Below are 17,407 nucleotides of genomic sequence, written 5' to 3' on the forward strand. Positions count from 1 at the left end.
TAGAGAAGTTGGATGTTTATTATTTCTAGAAACACCACAAGTGCAATAGCTACAAACACAGGTTGATACGAGGATGTGCCAGCCGGAGCTGCGATACCGCTAGGAGCCTTGACGTTTAAATTCAATGAACGAATCTTGGTGAAGTTCCAAACACAACAAACAAAGTCGTTCCTCAATTTACAGCGAAGTGACATTCCTGGAAAGTTCAGTGTACGTTAAAACCATGCAAAAAATAGTTTGTTTTGTGTGTAAAAATAGACCTGGGTTCTGGTTTTTTCACCTACAGGAATGTTGTGAGGAATGAGAGGTAATGTTTCACTTAAATATCCTAAACATTCCAGGGCATCTAGCATCTCTGGGCCCTGTGCCCTAAACGCCAGTCGTGTCCCTCAATCACTGTGACAATCAAGAACACCCTCCTCGGGCTGGCTCCGTGGCCAAGTGGTTCAGTTCACGCACTACACTGCAGCGGCCCAGGGTTCGGATCCTGGGCACGGACATGGCACCTCTCATCAGGCCACGTTGAGGCGGCGTCCCACATCCCACAACTAGAATGACGTGCAACTAGGATATACAACTGTGTACGGGGGGGTGGGGCCAGTTTGGGGAGATAAAGCAGAGGAAAAAAAAAAGAAAGAACACCCTCCTACATTTCCCAACTACCCTCACTTCCTGTTTTGGGCAACATGGAACTAGGAAGAGGCATACTTTCTTCGGGCCTTTATGTAATATTATGTGAGATGATCCATGGAGCCTCAGTCACCATCTTGCAACCATGTTGGGGAAAAGTGCGAGGACAAAAGCCAATACACGGGGGATGGCAGAAAGGACAGAAGGCAAGGATCAGGGTCCTTGATGGTATCACTGAGCCACTGGGTTAACCCACCCTGGATTTAGCCTACCTATGGACCTCTCGTTGTGGGAGACGATACATCCACTTCTTGGTTGAGCCATTTGGAGTTGAGCCCTCTGTTTCTTGCAGTTGAAAGCACTAACTCTTACAAGTTATATCCCCCTCTCTGGGTCTTGGTTTCTTCATGTGTATATTGAGAGGATCTCACAATCCAGGGTCTGGGAGTCCATGGAGGGAAAATATGGAGGACCCGGAGTGAAGGAGCTGGAGGAGGCGAAGGTGACCCCATCTTGCGCTGGGTGTCTGGAGGATGGTGAAAGGGGAGTGGATGTAGTCTTGGTAAGACGATGACGAGTTCCACTTTGGGCAATTGGCTCACAGTAGATTTGGGGAATGGAAAATTAGATTTACACAGTATCATCTCAATTGAATAAAAAATATAATTATATAGGAAAAGAGATTGGATGGATAAACACCAAAATATTTAGTTATTTATAGTAGGTTCAGGGATGCTATTTATTTTCTCTCTATAATTTTTTCTATTTCCCAAACTTTCTACAACAAATATTGCTTTCATTTGAAAACAATTTAAAATACCAATGAAAACTATAATCTTTTTCAAATGTGTCAAAAGTAGTAGATCAATGGAACAGAATACAAAATCCAGTTTTAGACTCAAATACATACTGGAATTAGAATATTATAGAAGTGGGATTTTAAATGAGAGGAGAAAAGATACGATTTAATAAATTGTATGGGAATGACTAGCCATCTGGAAAAAAATTAAGTTGGATCCATATATCATCCCTGCTACCAAAACAAATTCCAAATGGATCACATATTTATTTATTTATTTATTTACTTTTTCAGATTTTATTTTTTTTTTTCCTTTTTCTCCCCAAAGCCCCCCGGTACATAGCTGTATATTCTTCATTGTGGGTCCTTCCAGTTGTGGCATGTGGGACGCTGCCTCAGTGTGGCTTGACGAGCAGTGCCATGTCTGCACCCAGGATTCAAACCAACGAAACACTGGGCCGCCTGCAGCGGAGCACGTGAACTTAACCACTCGGCCACAGGGCCAGCCGTGAAATTTAATGTAAAAGTGAATGTAAAATATATTTAATATAAATACATTTAAATGTGTTAAAAGGAAAACATATTTATATGGCGAAACTGCCAGGAACAAAATCAAAAGACAAACTAGAAACTGGAAAACATATTTGTAACTCATATCACAAAGAGCAAATTTCTTTAATATATAAAGAGCTCTAAGAAAAAGACAACTCAGTAGAAAAACGGGTAAAGGATATAAACACTTAATAAAAAAGAAAATACAAATAACTATTAGAATAAGAAAATTACAGTAAGATGCCATTTTTTTTTTTTACCTCTCAGGTTGTCAAAGATCAATAGATTCACAATACACTCTATTGGTGAGGAGGTGGAAAAACAAACATCCATACATTGGATCCATATATCCATACATCCGTCCATACATACCATAGTGGGAAGTAAACTGGCACAGCTGGGCAATTGGGCAATAGTTACCAAACTAAAAAACGTGTGAGCCGTTTAGCTCAGTGGTTCCACTTCTTGAAAAGCTGTTCTTCAGATACATGTCCACATGCATGAAATGACATTATTCACTGCAGCATTGTTTGTCATAGCGAAATGACAAGTTATCCATTGTAGCATTGTTTTTAATAGCAGAATACTGGAAACAATCTACATGTCCAGCGACAGAGGACCATTAAATAAATTCTGACACATATACACAGTAGAATGTGTACCCTTTACAGTAAAAGAATGAGGAATCATTTCACAGACTGCTTTAAAATAATCTCTAGAATACTCTGCACCCTTTACAAAAGAATGGGGAATCATTTCATATGCTGATTTAAAATAATCTCTAAGATTCACTGTTAAGTGAAAAAAGCAAGGTGTACAGCAAGCTACCATGCATGTACAAAGAGAAAGTATGCATTTGCTTTTATGTGCCTAGAATACCTCTGAGGATCTACCAGAAATCGTTAGCAGGAGGCGCTTTCCTCCTAGGAAGAGGAATCGTTATGGGAGAGAGACACACTTTTCACTGTTTCACCCTTTTGCACCTAAAATAAAAAGGGGCGGGGACAACCACTATCTTGTGAAGCAGCTGCTCCATTCCTACTGGCTTCTATTCAACCTGAGGCCTGCCGAAAGCTCTCAGCCTCTTTCAGGCGCACACCACTGTCAAGCCAAACTTCTTTCATCCTGCGCTTGTGCAGCTGATTAAAAAAAAAAAATCTAAATGCAGGTCTTTCCACTTCTTTTAAATTCATCGTGCTGGTTTCAGCCCACTGTTTCAAAATCGTTTAGAATCTTGATTCCGACATCCAAATAGGAGCTTTTCCTCCCAATAGTGGTGCCATCAGCAAAAATGGTGAGTGTGGCAGACTGATAACTGCTGAGCCGACCAAATGCAGAGTCTAGAAGCATGGAATTTAAGACTTCTCCCCAGATTTGCATGAAGTGAATAACCAACTCGGGGGAAGGGGTACCGTGGTTAAACGGGCTATAAATCCACCCAGCTGGGTGATTCCTGGGAGCACAGTTTTCCTATTGTCTCCTCGATCGGGAGGTATTTGATGTCTAACTGGAAACAAGTACACTACGCCAAGGAATTTTCCTAGCGGCCTTCCAAATAAATAATAAATTATTGTTAGTGTTATTATTGTTTACTGGATCTTGTTATTAGTGAAGGTACCAATTCTTTTTCTAGGTGTTCTCAAACCCACAGCTTACTATTATATTCTAGAATAAATTTGGGAGCAAATGCCTGAAATGTACCCACCTAGAGTTTCCAGAATCTACCTTCTCCTCTTTTCTGAACAGTCAGGACATGTGCAGCCATCGGGCACTGTGGTGCCTTCCCTTTCCTCCATGGCTTTCTCAGCTACACTGGCAAAGGTTCCAGGATCTTAAATCTGCAAAGGTTTTTCCACACCTTGGGATTTGCAAGTCATTTTAAATGGCTAGGTGCTTAAGTTTTCTCCTCCTATCATCTCTTCTGTTTGGGGTTTCAATTTCCTCTAAGCCATGTTTTGCTTTACTCATCCCAGTTTAGAAACGCTTTTCCTCCCGAGAGAATGAAGACAATCGGGGTTGAGTATTCCGCTTTCTGACAACTGGTAACCTGACACCTTCATCTCCAGGGGAAACCCTACCCTCTCTGTATTCCTCTTGCTCGGAACAGAACCATTGATGTCTTTTCTCGTCCGCACTTTTCCCAAGTCTCAATTTATCAGGGCCTTCACCCTTCCTTCCATCTCTTATCCTCTGCCTTTTAATTTGAGAGCCTGTCAGAGAGCTCTCTCTAGAGCCACAATGCTTTCTTTAGCTGTCTCTCTTCTTTGTGCTCAGGGATTTTCTGAAGATGGGCTGTCCTACTTTTCTATTGGGTAGCTTTCTATCCCTCTTGTACCACATTCCCATGTAAGTCTCTCTAAACGTGGGAGCATAACGCTTCTCTAATTGTTTCAAATTATTTTCTAGGACTATTTATTCATTCACCCACCCATTCCATGCCCAACAAGCCCTTCCTTCTCGCTTCAACTTTCTCCTGTGGTTCCTATGACACCGATAGCACCAGGCAATGCTTTCCCACGGTCAGAATTAAGGTTGGGGGAGAAGCTTCCTGGTCGCTATTTCATTCTACTGAGAGAGGAAACTGTCACTGAACTGATGCACGTGAAGAATTTCTCAGCTGCTCAGCCAGGAGCTGGGTAAGACTGTGGCTGCCAGAGCAGGAGCTGTCTCCCAGCCTGGTGCCATGCTGCCCTCAGAGCATGGCTGGGCAGTAGGAAGTGTACTCCCCCAGGGACATGGCTTCCAAGCGCTCATTTTTCAGTCTCACCGAAAGACTCCCCGTGTCTGGCTCCTCCCCGATTGGCAGTGCGCTGCAGTGTAAGGCATGCAGGATTTGGAGTGAAACATATCCAGGTCTGAGTTCCAGCTCTGCCTCTTACTGGGAAGTTGTTGAACTCTCTGAGCTTCAATTTTTCTCACTTGAAAAATGGGAACATTATCTGCTTGATGGGGTGCATCATATATGTACATAACATATGTACATACCTGTGCACAGGTTTTAATACCCATCAATCCCTGTGCTCATCACCAGTTCATGGATTTTCAGAACTTGTTCTTGGTGAACTGTGTTGCTTTCTTCCTCTTCCTACTCAAGCTGTTTCTTTTGGACAGGTTGCAGTAAATGTCTTTGCCCAACGGACCTTCCTTCGATGAGCCCACGCCCCTCCAGCCCACTGCATATGGTTCCCACGGAGCTGACCCCGTGGAGCTGACCCTGCGTCCCGACCCTTCAGGCTGGGCCTGTGACTCACATCTGGCCAGCAGAGGTAGAGTACTCCAGACACCAGATGGTTTACAGATGGACGTGTGTTTCAAGCCAGAGTTGTCCAGGGGATTTTTGCTGGAGCTTCCCTAAGAGATATTGGCTCGTTCTCTGGAATTTACAAGCTCTAAGAAGCCTATGTGAGTGGAGCTGCCACTTGGCATCTTGTTGCCACATGGAGTGAGCCTGTCTGAGAGGGAAGCCAGGCAGAGGCGGGTGGACCCAAGGGATGAGGAGAACGGGAGTCCTGATGCTTTTGTCTGAATCACCGGATTAACCACTGGCCATTGCTGGTACTTGAGCCAATAAATTCCTTTTCTTAACTAAGACAGTTTGTTGGGCTTCTGAGTATGCAACCATAATATACAACGTTGACCCTTTGTTACCAGATCGTGCGTTCCCTCTCATCAAGTTTTAGTTTAACTCCTTGTTTAAATGTGTTCCCCTATTTTTATGCAGAAAAATAGAACTCAATAGATGTGCATGCCTATTATCAGAAATGCCCCAGACTTGCAGACCCAGGTCTGAATCCTGGCTCTGTCATTTACCAGTCTTAGGAAAATCAGTTAACCCTTCTGAGTTTCACTTTTCTATCAGTAAAATGGGGGTAATATTTTGCTTATGTGGCTGTTTCATAGGTTGGAGCTAATGGATAATATGGGCAGGACATGTGGTAGGCCACTAATAAATATCCTATTAAGAAGTGGCAAGCACATTTATGTTATCTCAATAGCTTTTACTCTGTACCTTTGTCTATAGATGTTGAATCCATTTCTATTTCCCAAACTTCTTTCCAGGTCACATCTCTTAGCCACCATGGTTTCCAGTTTTACTGTGGCCTTGACCAAGGAGAGGGCAGTACTCACAGGCTTTGGGAAGAGATGGATGAGGAGGTGGGCAGGAATGTCAAAGCTCAAATGGAGGAGAGATGGAATTAGCCTTGGTTAAAACATTTGCGAGTGCAGAACTTTACACCCACTTTCTATTTATAAATATCCTTGTATTTCAGCTTGGCTCCTCCCGCACAAGGCTTCAGCGGAAGATAACAGACACAGAGAGCAGCTGCTAGCGAGGTACAAATGTGCAGAGCAGAGAAGGCTGTAGGAGGAGAATTGGGACTGTATGGCTTGGGCTCAGGGTGTAAGGATTTAAGGATGCTAGGGCAAGAAATCTTAAGAAACTTGGGTCAGAAAGAAGTATTTTATCCCTTGCTGGAAGCCTGTGTAGGCATAGAAAAGTTGTAGGCGTCCTCCATAACCTGGTCATATCGTACAGCTCCAGCTGTATCGACTGCCTACTGTCCTGAGATGGTGGCAGGAGACAAGATAGAAGGCTGCTGTGACAGCTGAGCAGAGATGATGCACCAACACAGGGGGACAGAGAGGAGATGACGAATTCAAGAGACATTTCTGAGAATCTAGCAGTGACTTCTCGGAAGTAGAGGGAGGGGGTAGAGAGGACTCATAGTCATTTCCTGGGTTTTTAGTTTGGGAAACAGGGTGATAATAAAGTGTTTAATAAAGTTGAGAATGCAGGTACCACTGTGGCTTGGGGAGAGGGGCTGAGCTGTAATTCAATTTGAGGATCCTGAAGGATATCCACTCATCACACAAAACATTTGAGTAGTGCGTGTTAGTTACTGTTCTGGGTGCTCATTATATAAGGCAGAAATACAGCTTTGAAGAAAGGTTAGGACTGTCAGAGATGCAACTCCATTTGCCCTCAACTCTTCAATCTTTACTAACTCCATGACTTGCCCATTATGTCTATACTTGCAAAGAATTCCCTCCCTTCTAATTATTATTATTTTTTTTTTTGAGAAAGATTAGCCCTGAGCTAACATCTGCGGCCAATCCTCCTCTTTTTGCTGAGGAAGATTGGCCCTGAGTTAACATCCATGCCCATCTTCCTCTACTTTATATGTGGGACGCCTACCACACCATGGCTTACCGAGTGGTGCCATGTCCGCATCCGGGATCCGAACCGGCAAACCCCGGGCCGCCAAAGCAGAACATGCAAACTTAATCGCTGTGCCACGGGGCCGGCCCCACTCCCTTCTAATTCTTAAATAACAATAGCTACCACATACCAAACATTTACTGTGTCAGATACTGTACTAAATTTAATACTCTGATGAGAGAAGGAGTATTCTCATTTTACAGAGGAAGAGCCTGGAGCTTAGAACGATCAAGTAACTTGCCCACGGTTGTGTAGCTGCTAAGTGACAGAGCTGGAAATCGCTCCCATTCTGCCATCCTACCACCCAGCATCTCACTATCCTTAAAAAACCAACTTGCGGGGCCGGCCCCAAGGCCGAGTGGTTAAGTTCGGTGTGCTCTGCTTTGGCGGCCTGAGTTCGGTTCCAGGTGCAGACCTACACCACTCATGGGTGGCTACGCTGTGGTGGCAACCCACATGCAAAACAGAGGAAGACTGGCACCGATGTTAGCTCAGGGCGAACCTTCCTCAGCAAAACCCCAAAAACCAAAACCCAACTAAAATGCTACTCTTTCATGAATGCTTCCCAGAGTTCCCCCAACTGGATGCGACTTTTCTCTTCTGTGGATCCCATGGTGCCTGGTTTCAACTCCTCTGGGCATCTACTGCCAGGTACAACGGCCATCCCAGCGAGGGTTTCTGAGATTGAGAGAGCACCCTTTGCGAGAAGCAGGCTTTGCGGTTTTACACGTGGCTCCGTCTGATCCTCCCAACATTCCTCGTCTTCACATTCTTCTCATACGGTTCCTCTCCTCCAAAGCACAGTGAACGTCACAAGGACATGGAGAGATTGACCAGACACCTCTGCATCCTCCACTGCCCCAGCCCAGGACAGCACAGGCTACCCAATAACCGAGGGCTGCATTTTGAAGCTCTAAACGTGGGCCCCTCAGGGAGGAAAGGCATGATACTGAATTCCAGTGGGAAGAGAGCAGCCTGAGCAAGATGCAGCTCCACCGTCTCCGTTTTCACCCTCTTTTTTCGTTTCCAGCCAGGACATTCTCACCAGTCTTTTCGATGCCAGGAGGGCAGGGACCCAGGCGGGACAGAAAGCAAGTAGGCACAATTCTGTCTCTTGTCCTGATCTAACCTCTGGCTCCTCACGCTACTCGGTGTGGAAATAGACTGCAATACCTAATAGATTTTCCATGGAAATGTGGCATTACCAGAGAAGTCCATTCTTCTGGCTGCCTTGGTGAGGCAGAGGTTGGTGCTAGAAAACTCTCACTCACTGCGTCTTGGAGACTTGGGGAGGGGGCTTCATTCCTTGCGCTCCCTCTCAGGAAGCTGGCGAGTCCTGAGTAGCATCTTCCTGCTTCTCTCCCTTTCCCATCACTCTCTAAAGCACTGTTCTCCCACCATATTTGGTGTGTGGTACTGATCTGAATCTACTTGAAAACATTCTTTTTCAGGGTTGCAGTAAGTTGCTTCCAGAACAACTGTGGTTTTAAAACAAAATCTGCCTAATTGATCCCAGACAGGAGATTTGGGGCCTGGATTACAGAGGAATCCATTTCTACGACCAATGCAAAATGGGTTTTTTGAGATTTCGTCTTGTGACCAGAGAATTATGGCAAACTAGTACAGTGTGTGTGGGAGACTAACTCATGCACTGCTAGGGGGCCTCCCCAAGACACCTCTTCAGGCAGCAAATAGACGGAGGAAGCTGATTCATATGGACAAAGCTGGTTGGAAGGAAAACACTCTCAGATGCTTTAGAAAATTAATCCCTGTAACCATCAAAGATATTCTCCTGAAAATAAGTTATCCTGTGATTGGTGGCAAAAGAACCTTTCATTTGCAACTCTCCCTCCTAAGAAAAAAATGAGTGCAAGGTTCTGACTTTCTGAATTCTGAAGAGACAATAAGATGACGGATCAACAGAGGGGGAAAAAAATAAAAGATGACATCCTTAGGAAGCCTAAAAGTCTCTGCCAAGGAGATAAAACACATATCCTTGCCTCGATTTAAGAAAAGAAAAAACCCAAAGATAGAAATTACTATAGCACTGGGGAGGTAGCCCAAATGAACCTATCCAATCTGCAAGGATGTTCTAGAAGAATCCATCAGAGGAGCTGACACGTAAATTGCTTTCAAGAAACATTGTCCTCCAAATGTAGCAGGAGTCCAAATCCAACTGACCGTACTCGCAGGAATAAATCCTTACTGTACAATAACTTAGCTTTCCATCTGCATAGCCCATCGTAATAGTCTAGAAAAGTGACGGCAATCACTTCTATTTTCAGTGGTTTCACCAATTTATCATTCTGCAGAGGCAAGGACTACGTCTTTCCTGATTTAAGACCATTTGACTCTCCTCTGTGGGAGGCCTGTTCTTCGGTTCACTGCTTTGATTAAAATGCAGGGCCTTTTTCCTCAGATGGATGAATTCTCATTTGGTTCACTGGCTACTTGTTTCTTAGCCTTTCACTGCATCCAGGAGGCAGTAAACATGCCTTGGCATTCGAAAGACTCAGGTTTGAATCCAGGTCTCAAACTTTAAAATATAGTTTTGAATGAGTTGCATAATCTAAGTCTCATTTTCTTTATTTGTAAAGTGGGGGTACCAACTCTACCAAAGATTAGGAGAATTAAAACTTAACACGGCGGGCTGGACGCTCGTCCTCCCAGCCTGTCCCCTCTTCCTCCTCCCTCACCTGCCACGGCACCTTCAACTGACCGACTTCATGTACTGCTACTTGACCAGCTAGTTTTTCTCTAAAACCCAGTGAGGCTGATGCTTTAGTGGGTCTGTTTTGAAGGGCTAAATATCATTTTTTCCACAGATTTTCAAATCAGAGAGAAGGAATGCCACTGCTGTGTGGACCCTGAAGTTGGTGTTGGATGTAGTTGTCCTGTAGTTATGAGCCTCGGGGAGGGGGAGTTTCAAGGCAAAGACCTCACCAGGGTAGAATGACTATGAGAGACTTCACAAAGAGCTGGCGTCAGAGCTGAATCTTACTATATAGAAAAAGTTCAGTGGGGAGACGGAAAGGACATTCTAGATTACAAACTACAGCAAAGCCGAGGGGTGTCCGGGCAACAGTAAGAAGCTGCGATATAGGGCTTATGCTTAAAGTTTCTTTCATCCTAAGGTTGCTTTTATACCCTAGCATTTTTACAACCATCCCCAAAGTTTCTGGAAACCCCAAGTTCTTTTCTTCAATCAAGGCTTCAGTGACCATCCCACTCCCTTGGGGGAGTATTTCCCGGCGGCGTAGCGCAGCACTGCCAGGGCAAACTGCCTGCCCACTTTCACAGGTGCAGCTTACTGGGTAATCCTTACTAAGTATATATTATTTATACACATAATGAGTCAGTTCACTATTTCCTGCATGTGTATCTTAAGAGTACCTTCCACAATGACTAGCCCCTGGATAAACTTCAGACTTTTGATTATGTTAACAGCTTAGAAAATTTTATGGAGGACCACGGGTATAGGACATTACTGGACCTACAGCTTGGATGGAGTTAGACTGGCCGACTGGACTAGTACTTGGAACAATCCGAGGCCCTGGGCGAGACTTTTCAGCAGCCCAACTTGCACAGGCAAAACCGGAGGTTTGGTGCCCTCTGCTGGTAGAGCGGTTCTCACAGTGAGAGAAGCTTCTCAACTAGGAACAAGCAGGCGGGTTTGAGCACAGAAGCCACAGGATAATAAACATGGCACATTTTCCTAGATCATCTTTACTTGAAGATTTTTTTGGGGAAAAAAGTGAGTAATGTAAAACATTTTTATCTTAAAACAAATGCAGATAATATTGAATAGAATATAAAATTTACATTACTTTTTGAGACAAAGAGACATCAAAGACATTTCAAGGTGAGCTCCTCCTGAGCTCCAGGCTGTATTCGTAAACCCTGGGGGAGGAAGGGGACCCCTGCATGCTCACTCTCATATTGTGGGTGCTGCTGCTTTGATGGAGAAGTCTGAGAAGAAGCAAATTAAGTGCTTACTCATTTGGCAACATCCCAGTGGATTATTTAAATAAGTGAAACCATATGCTTTCTCATTTCAAGCATTTTAACCTGCTTTTAGAAGGCCTGAGTAAATAGGAGCATTATGCTTGAGCTGAATGTTATTTCCTCCTAAAGTGACTTTTTCCCCTCCTACAAATGGTGTTTACATGCCTGAGGGTATGACATGCGAGGTGGCCAATGCCCTAAGAACCCTGTGGACTTTAAGTGCATCACCGGATAGGAAATTATAAATACACTTTCCAAGGGTGTGATTAGGAATGAAAAACAAACTACTCACCTTCTGCAACAACAATAAAAAGGAAAAAACAGAAAAAAACTGAAGAACAGAGATTATAGACAGTTGGAATTGCATAATGCTGTCATTTAGGGCCTGGAAAGACTTAGCTCAGATAAGGGGGCTACTGCTGCAGTATTTGCTTTTCATATTATGACAAGACTGTCTTAAGGAAAAAAAGCTGTTTATTACGCTTCCTTTCCAAATCTTGCTTAATTCTCCTCTTTTGTTGTTGCTGGTGACCATTTATTATTTCGAAATAATAGACTGAAGGTGTGGATGCCTCATGTAGAGATTTTCTAGGGTAATTTTGCAGTGTTTTGTTCTTTCTTGAAGTATGAGAAACAGGGTGAATCAAATGTGCTTAGAAGCACACAATGGGAGGCAGATTCTGCTGGATGCTGCTGCTTTTAGCATTTCCTAAAGAAAAGGTAATTCATAACCTCCTATATGGTTTGTCTTATGAATTTTCTAAAGTTTTGCTGAATTATTTCTCTTTCTTCTTGGGATTGTACCTTTCATTTTACAAAGCCTTAAGGTGAGACTCAAATCACATGACAACCTGCCTGTACCTTTAGGAAAACGCAACTTTTTTTTTCTGTTTAAGTAAAATAAAGAGTCTGGAGCAAAAACGTCCCACTTCAGAATAATTAAAGGGAGAATATCACCGGTAAATTATGTTGTGCTGGGAAAAAAAGAACAAAAAAGGCAGACACCAAACACCTCCATTTTCCCAAGATTAAGTGATTATTAAAAAAGCGCACCACACTGTATAGAAATCAACATTCTCTCCCATAATTCTGTGCATCTGGGACTATAGAAATGTCACTGTCCCTGCCCCACATCTTCAAATTAACATTCTCAGGTCACAACAATAAGTCTTCCCAAAGGGGACCTTCCGGAAAAACAAGCTATTTCCTCGGCTCATATTTCCCTGGAAAAAAAATAAAATAAACACAAGTAAAGTCTAGTGTGAAGACGAGGTCAGCCGGTCCAAATCAGCAGAGAACCAAGTGGACATGTTTCCAGGAGACAAGACTAAAAGGACCAAGACGAAAGTGGGACCATCACTACAGAGTAGCAATTTGTACTCTCGACTCAGGCTAAGCTCTTGAGGAACTAACAGACTATAATTCTGCCTCATGGATAAGGCAAGAATTTCTTTCTTTCTTTTTTTTTTTTTTGAGGAAGATTAGCCCTGAGCTAACATCTGCTGCCAATCCTCCTCTTTTTGCTGAGGAAGACTGGCCCTGAGCTCACATCCGTGCTCACCTTCCTCTACTTGGTATGTGGGACACCTACCACAGCATGGCTTGCCAAGAGGTGCCATGTCCGCACCCGGGATCCGAACCGGCGAACCCCAAGCCGCCGAAGCGGAACATGCACACTTCACTGCTGCGCCACTGGGCCGGCTCAAGAATTTCTTATTTAGACAGAATGCCCAGTTTGGATTCTGGCTCTGCCACTTGCTAGCTGGGTTATCAAATGATTCAATATATACAAAGCGCTGAGAACAGTCCTAACATTCACTAAGTGCTAATTTTTATTTATTTTTTAATGGAATGGTCAGGTCTCTAGGGAATACTTACAAAATCTTACAATTAAAGTAATCACGTTGGGAGCTTAACTGAGGAGACTCTGAAGTCAGACAGCGTGCACACAAGCCCCGCTCTCCCAGACACAGGCTGTGTGACCTTGGGTTACGTAATCAGCGTTGTTTGTTCCAAGTCCCAGCGTCTTCAGAGGTGAAGTGGATGATGCAGAACGGCACCCATCCTCACCCGGTTATTTGGGGGGTTACATGAGCCGACACACGGACAGCTCTCAGCATGCCGCCTGATATACAGTAAAAGCCCAACCAACATCTGCTGTTGGCTAAGCTCTTAGAGGACCACTCGTTTGCTCGGTACGGTGTCTGATACCCTAATACATTTCCTATCCGCTTTCTTCCTATAGCAGGGGCTTAGTCAGAAAATAGGGGGAGGGCCATCTTTCCTTTTAAATGCGGACCGCAATGGGAGATGTCCAATAGAGAGTGCAAGACTCAGAATGAAACCCAAAATGTTAGGTCTGTACCCAAATCATTTCAGTGTCCTCGCCTGGATTTGCAGAGGGGTTTGTTGGGCAAAAGCAACCACAGCAGCACTCAGGCCTTTTCATTTGGAGTTCAGGCCGCAGAAGCCTGAGCACTGGGCACAAAGGCCTTTCCCGTATGGATCGCTAGTGCAGTAACATAATGCAACAAAGAGCTGCTCCATACAATTCTTCTACACCCTTTAAAAAGGGCTGCCTACTCAAAACAGCTTTAAACTGATGGCCATTTTAAGTGATCCTGCATCAAATTTAGCACACAGCCCATCCATTATTTTGGTTCCTAATAAAACTTCGCCTAGATTAATCAAGAATTTTTGGTTGCAGATGACATACCTCAAAGCAATAACAAACAATAAATTGGAGGCTGGACAAAATCATCCACTAAACAAGACTCTAGCAGTAGGACACCAGCTCTATCAACATCATTGTGACAAATAACGTCATCAACAAACAACTTCTTTCTCAGTTTCCTCTATACTATAGTGTAGGAAAACACCTGAACACATAAGGAGGTTCTGAGGAGTTATCAAGGCCATCATCTTAACAACCAGGATAACTGTCTATCTGGACCCTATTTGTAATCTGAATGTGATCACTCACATGGCTTCTAGATCACATCTTGGGAATCCCCCTTCTTTGTTACCCCTCGTGATGATGTCTAACAGCACAATTTACGCCTATGCCAGAGTGACATCTGGAACACTGTAAAGGGTACACTGACTGGGAGCTAAAGGGTAAGCTACAAGAGCTGACGGGGGATTCCAGAGACATTAAGAAAACAAACAAAAACAAAACAAAATAAAATATGGGGGCAGGGGGAGAGAGAGAGAGACAGAGACAGAGAGGAAGAGGGAAGAGAAAGAAAGAGGGAGCAAGAGACAGGGAGGGAGGGAGGAAGGGAGACAGAATGAGAGAAAAGTACCTCTTTCTGCAGCAGGCACCAGCAATCTAGCCAAGAAGTGTATATTGGGGAGTAAGGAGGGGATCCGCCGGCAAGCCTGAAATAGGAAACAAGATTCCCTATTCAAGTTACTACTTACAAAACATTGTTGCAAGAGTTCAGTAAATCTTTGTCAAAATATTCTCTTATCCAGAAGGTTCCCTAGAGGCAATTTTAGTTCTAATGAAACAAATTATAATGGAGCAGGGGAAAAAGCAAGCATCCAAAAAGGACTTCCCTCCCTTATATTTAGGTTTTGAACCAATAAACAGAAACTTCAATCAGTTACATATTTTCTAAAACATCTAGGTTTTTAATTTGTGGACAAATAAAATTTTAGAACACACAGCAATTACATGATTAAAGAGCAGCGAAAGGGGGTTTAAAAACTAAGTGGTGTTCAAAAGAACCTAAATATAATGGATATCAACAGTAGCGACTACACGCTCTTAGGCAGGTATAACCCACAATCACTTCCTCTCTAAAAACTGTCAGGAATAATAACACATGTACCGCATCCTTCAAGCATGCCCTGGACTAACCTGTGGCAGCTGCTCTACAGATCACAACAGAAACAGCATGTAACACGATACGGAATATGCTAACTGTGTGCCAAATTCCACACAGCTATCTATTCAGTATCCTGCTGGAAAACAGTCACGTGCCTAAGGGCATCCTGTGTCAGGTACTGGATTCGAACAGAGTTTTGAATTAAATCAAGAGGCAAAACTTCTGTCCAACTTGGCAGAGCCACTCGGCATGTACAAGTTGGAAATCGATGGTGTCTGCCACACCACCCACACTTCCCAACCAATACAGTGAAAGGTTTGGACCAAATTTCCTCCTGCTCCTTCTTGAAAACTCATTTTATCCAAGAAGCCCCCAGCAAAAACAGGCACAGGTTGTCATTCAATACCTGACAAACCTCTTGTTACTTCTATAAAAAAAGGATAAAGATTTCAAACAGAATAATTTCATAAATACCCCACTCTTTTGAGCAGAGGATCTATACTACTGGTAAGTGCAGGTTATCTACAAGTACTTGAGAAATGCTATTTATGCCCTTCTCTATTTCTAAAAGGATATTAGGTATATAAATTGATGCTGTTGGTACATTGGGGCATATAGAGAAAAAAATCAGGAAATCTAGCAATAATATCAACTGTACTTTTCTTCCCCAAATTTCTATCACGACTGCTCTGCCTGTCAGGCATACAGGCAGCCAACTACTAGGATAAGAAATGTAAGGCACTTACCCACAGTTGTTGACAGCCATAAGATTAGAGACAAGCACAAAGGGATAGGTCAACATACTGGCAAAAAACTGTAAAATGGTAAAAACATAGCTAAGTTATTATGTAATTTCTAGTCTTCTTTTTTCTCTTCTTTTCTCTCTCTTAAAGGCCTAGTGACACTGTGGTCAAATATTCTAACAGTGGTTTTGTTTTCTTAATATCCCAGGAAAGATTAAATTTCATATATTTTTTGTTTTTGAGGAAGATCAGCCCTGAGCTAACAACTGCTACCAATCTTCCTCTTTTTGCTGAGGGAGATTGGCCCTGAGCTAACATCCATGCCCATCTTCCTCTGCTTTATATGTGGGACACCTACCACAGCATGGCTTGCCAAGCAGTGCCATGTCCGCACCCAGGATCTGAACCAGCGAACTCCGGGCCGCTGAGGCAGAACGTGTGCACTTAACCACTGTGCCACAGGGTCAGCCCCTAAATTTCATATTTTTGAGCCTGGAGATGCTGCCTCCCCTTAACATACCACTTCATCTGACATTTTAACAAAAGGCCAGAAGACTTCTCTTATTCTGTGACTGAGTCATTAAATAAAACTGAACTATCTTATTTAAAAGTAAACAATTGCATGCAATGAGGCATTTCAGAACACTCCTGAAGAAAAGAAGAAAACATGCGCCTCCTTCCAAAGGCAATGGCAACTACTTTAGAAGTCAGCTACTGGAAGACTCCACAATGATTAAAGAGGTGAAGTTCTCCAGCGTAGGGTCAGCAAGATGCACTGAGACGCAGGCCTGAGAATCAGAGGCAGAGCGGGGAGGAGAAATACCCACACCCCGTCGGAAAGCTGAACAGCACCAAACCATGTGGGCTTGTTACGACTGTTACAGGATAGCCCCAGGGTTATCCTGACCTCTGACGAACAGTAACAAATTTGAGAGACCTTCCTGCAAGGGTAAAGGAACCAATCTGGGTGCTTTAACATAGTGATGGCACAGGCCAAATTTAAAACAAAGCAAAACACAACTCTTCCTAGAAGGGTAAGAGGATTTAAAAAACTCACTCCTGTGACAGCTTGGGAATAACTCTTCATTTCATTCATGGTGGAGACCTAAAACAAGGAGAAAGCCTTTATTAGAATGAGGAAGAAAATTAGGCTGATATTTTCAGTTCATCGTCCCCAACCATATCAATATATTCTCTAAATTATTACTTTCTTTGACAGCTTGAAAATTAATTTCAAGGATGAAAACATAAAATACTGATTATGAACATAAAAAGGTGGTCAAAATGATCAACTTGATTCAACAGTAACAGACAAATTCATATTAGACCAAGATGGCTTAGGAACAAAGGTAACAGCCCCAAGACTTCAAAAACAAAAGAAAACGAGAATGCTAAGCTTTTACCATGTCCTAGAAATACAATGCCTGGAAACGACGTATACCATACAGCTGAGGGACCAGTCACTACCTCTGCACACACCTAGACGCACCAGATGCTTTGGAGAAGATGGGTCTCTAGACTCAACAGGTGCCAACCCCGGGGGTGTTCTGTTTCCACCGGGCTACAGAGCTGCCCATGTGCAAACGGGCCACAACTGCTGAGGTGGGGAAAACACCACCTCTAG

General features: G+C 43.4%; 1 protein-coding gene across 3 annotated transcripts in view; it reads right to left on the minus strand.

The window, feature by feature from the left end:
- The window catches only part of MTCH2 (mitochondrial carrier 2), a 27,677-nt gene continuing 10,270 nt past the window's right edge, over positions 1–17,407 (minus strand). The window contains exons 10-13 of one of the 3 annotated variants that reach the window (XM_070563854.1): positions 16,841–16,888; positions 15,787–15,854; positions 14,513–14,588; positions 1–196 (exon numbers count right to left, since the gene is read on the minus strand). In XM_070563854.1, coding sequence (XP_070419955.1) covers positions 173–196; positions 14,513–14,588; positions 15,787–15,854; positions 16,841–16,888 — 216 coding nt within the window. In that variant the 3' untranslated portion in view covers positions 1–172. Of the gene's footprint in view, positions 197–10,181; positions 10,856–12,220; positions 12,431–14,512; positions 14,589–15,786; positions 15,855–16,840; positions 16,889–17,407 lie in introns of those variants that run through there. The other 2 variants (XM_070563852.1, XM_070563853.1) reach the window with 2 other exon arrangements.

The sequence above is a fragment of the Equus przewalskii genome, chromosome 11 (assembly GCF_037783145.1).
Source record: "Equus przewalskii isolate Varuska chromosome 11, EquPr2, whole genome shotgun sequence".
NCBI lineage: Eukaryota > Metazoa > Chordata > Mammalia > Perissodactyla > Equidae > Equus > Equus przewalskii.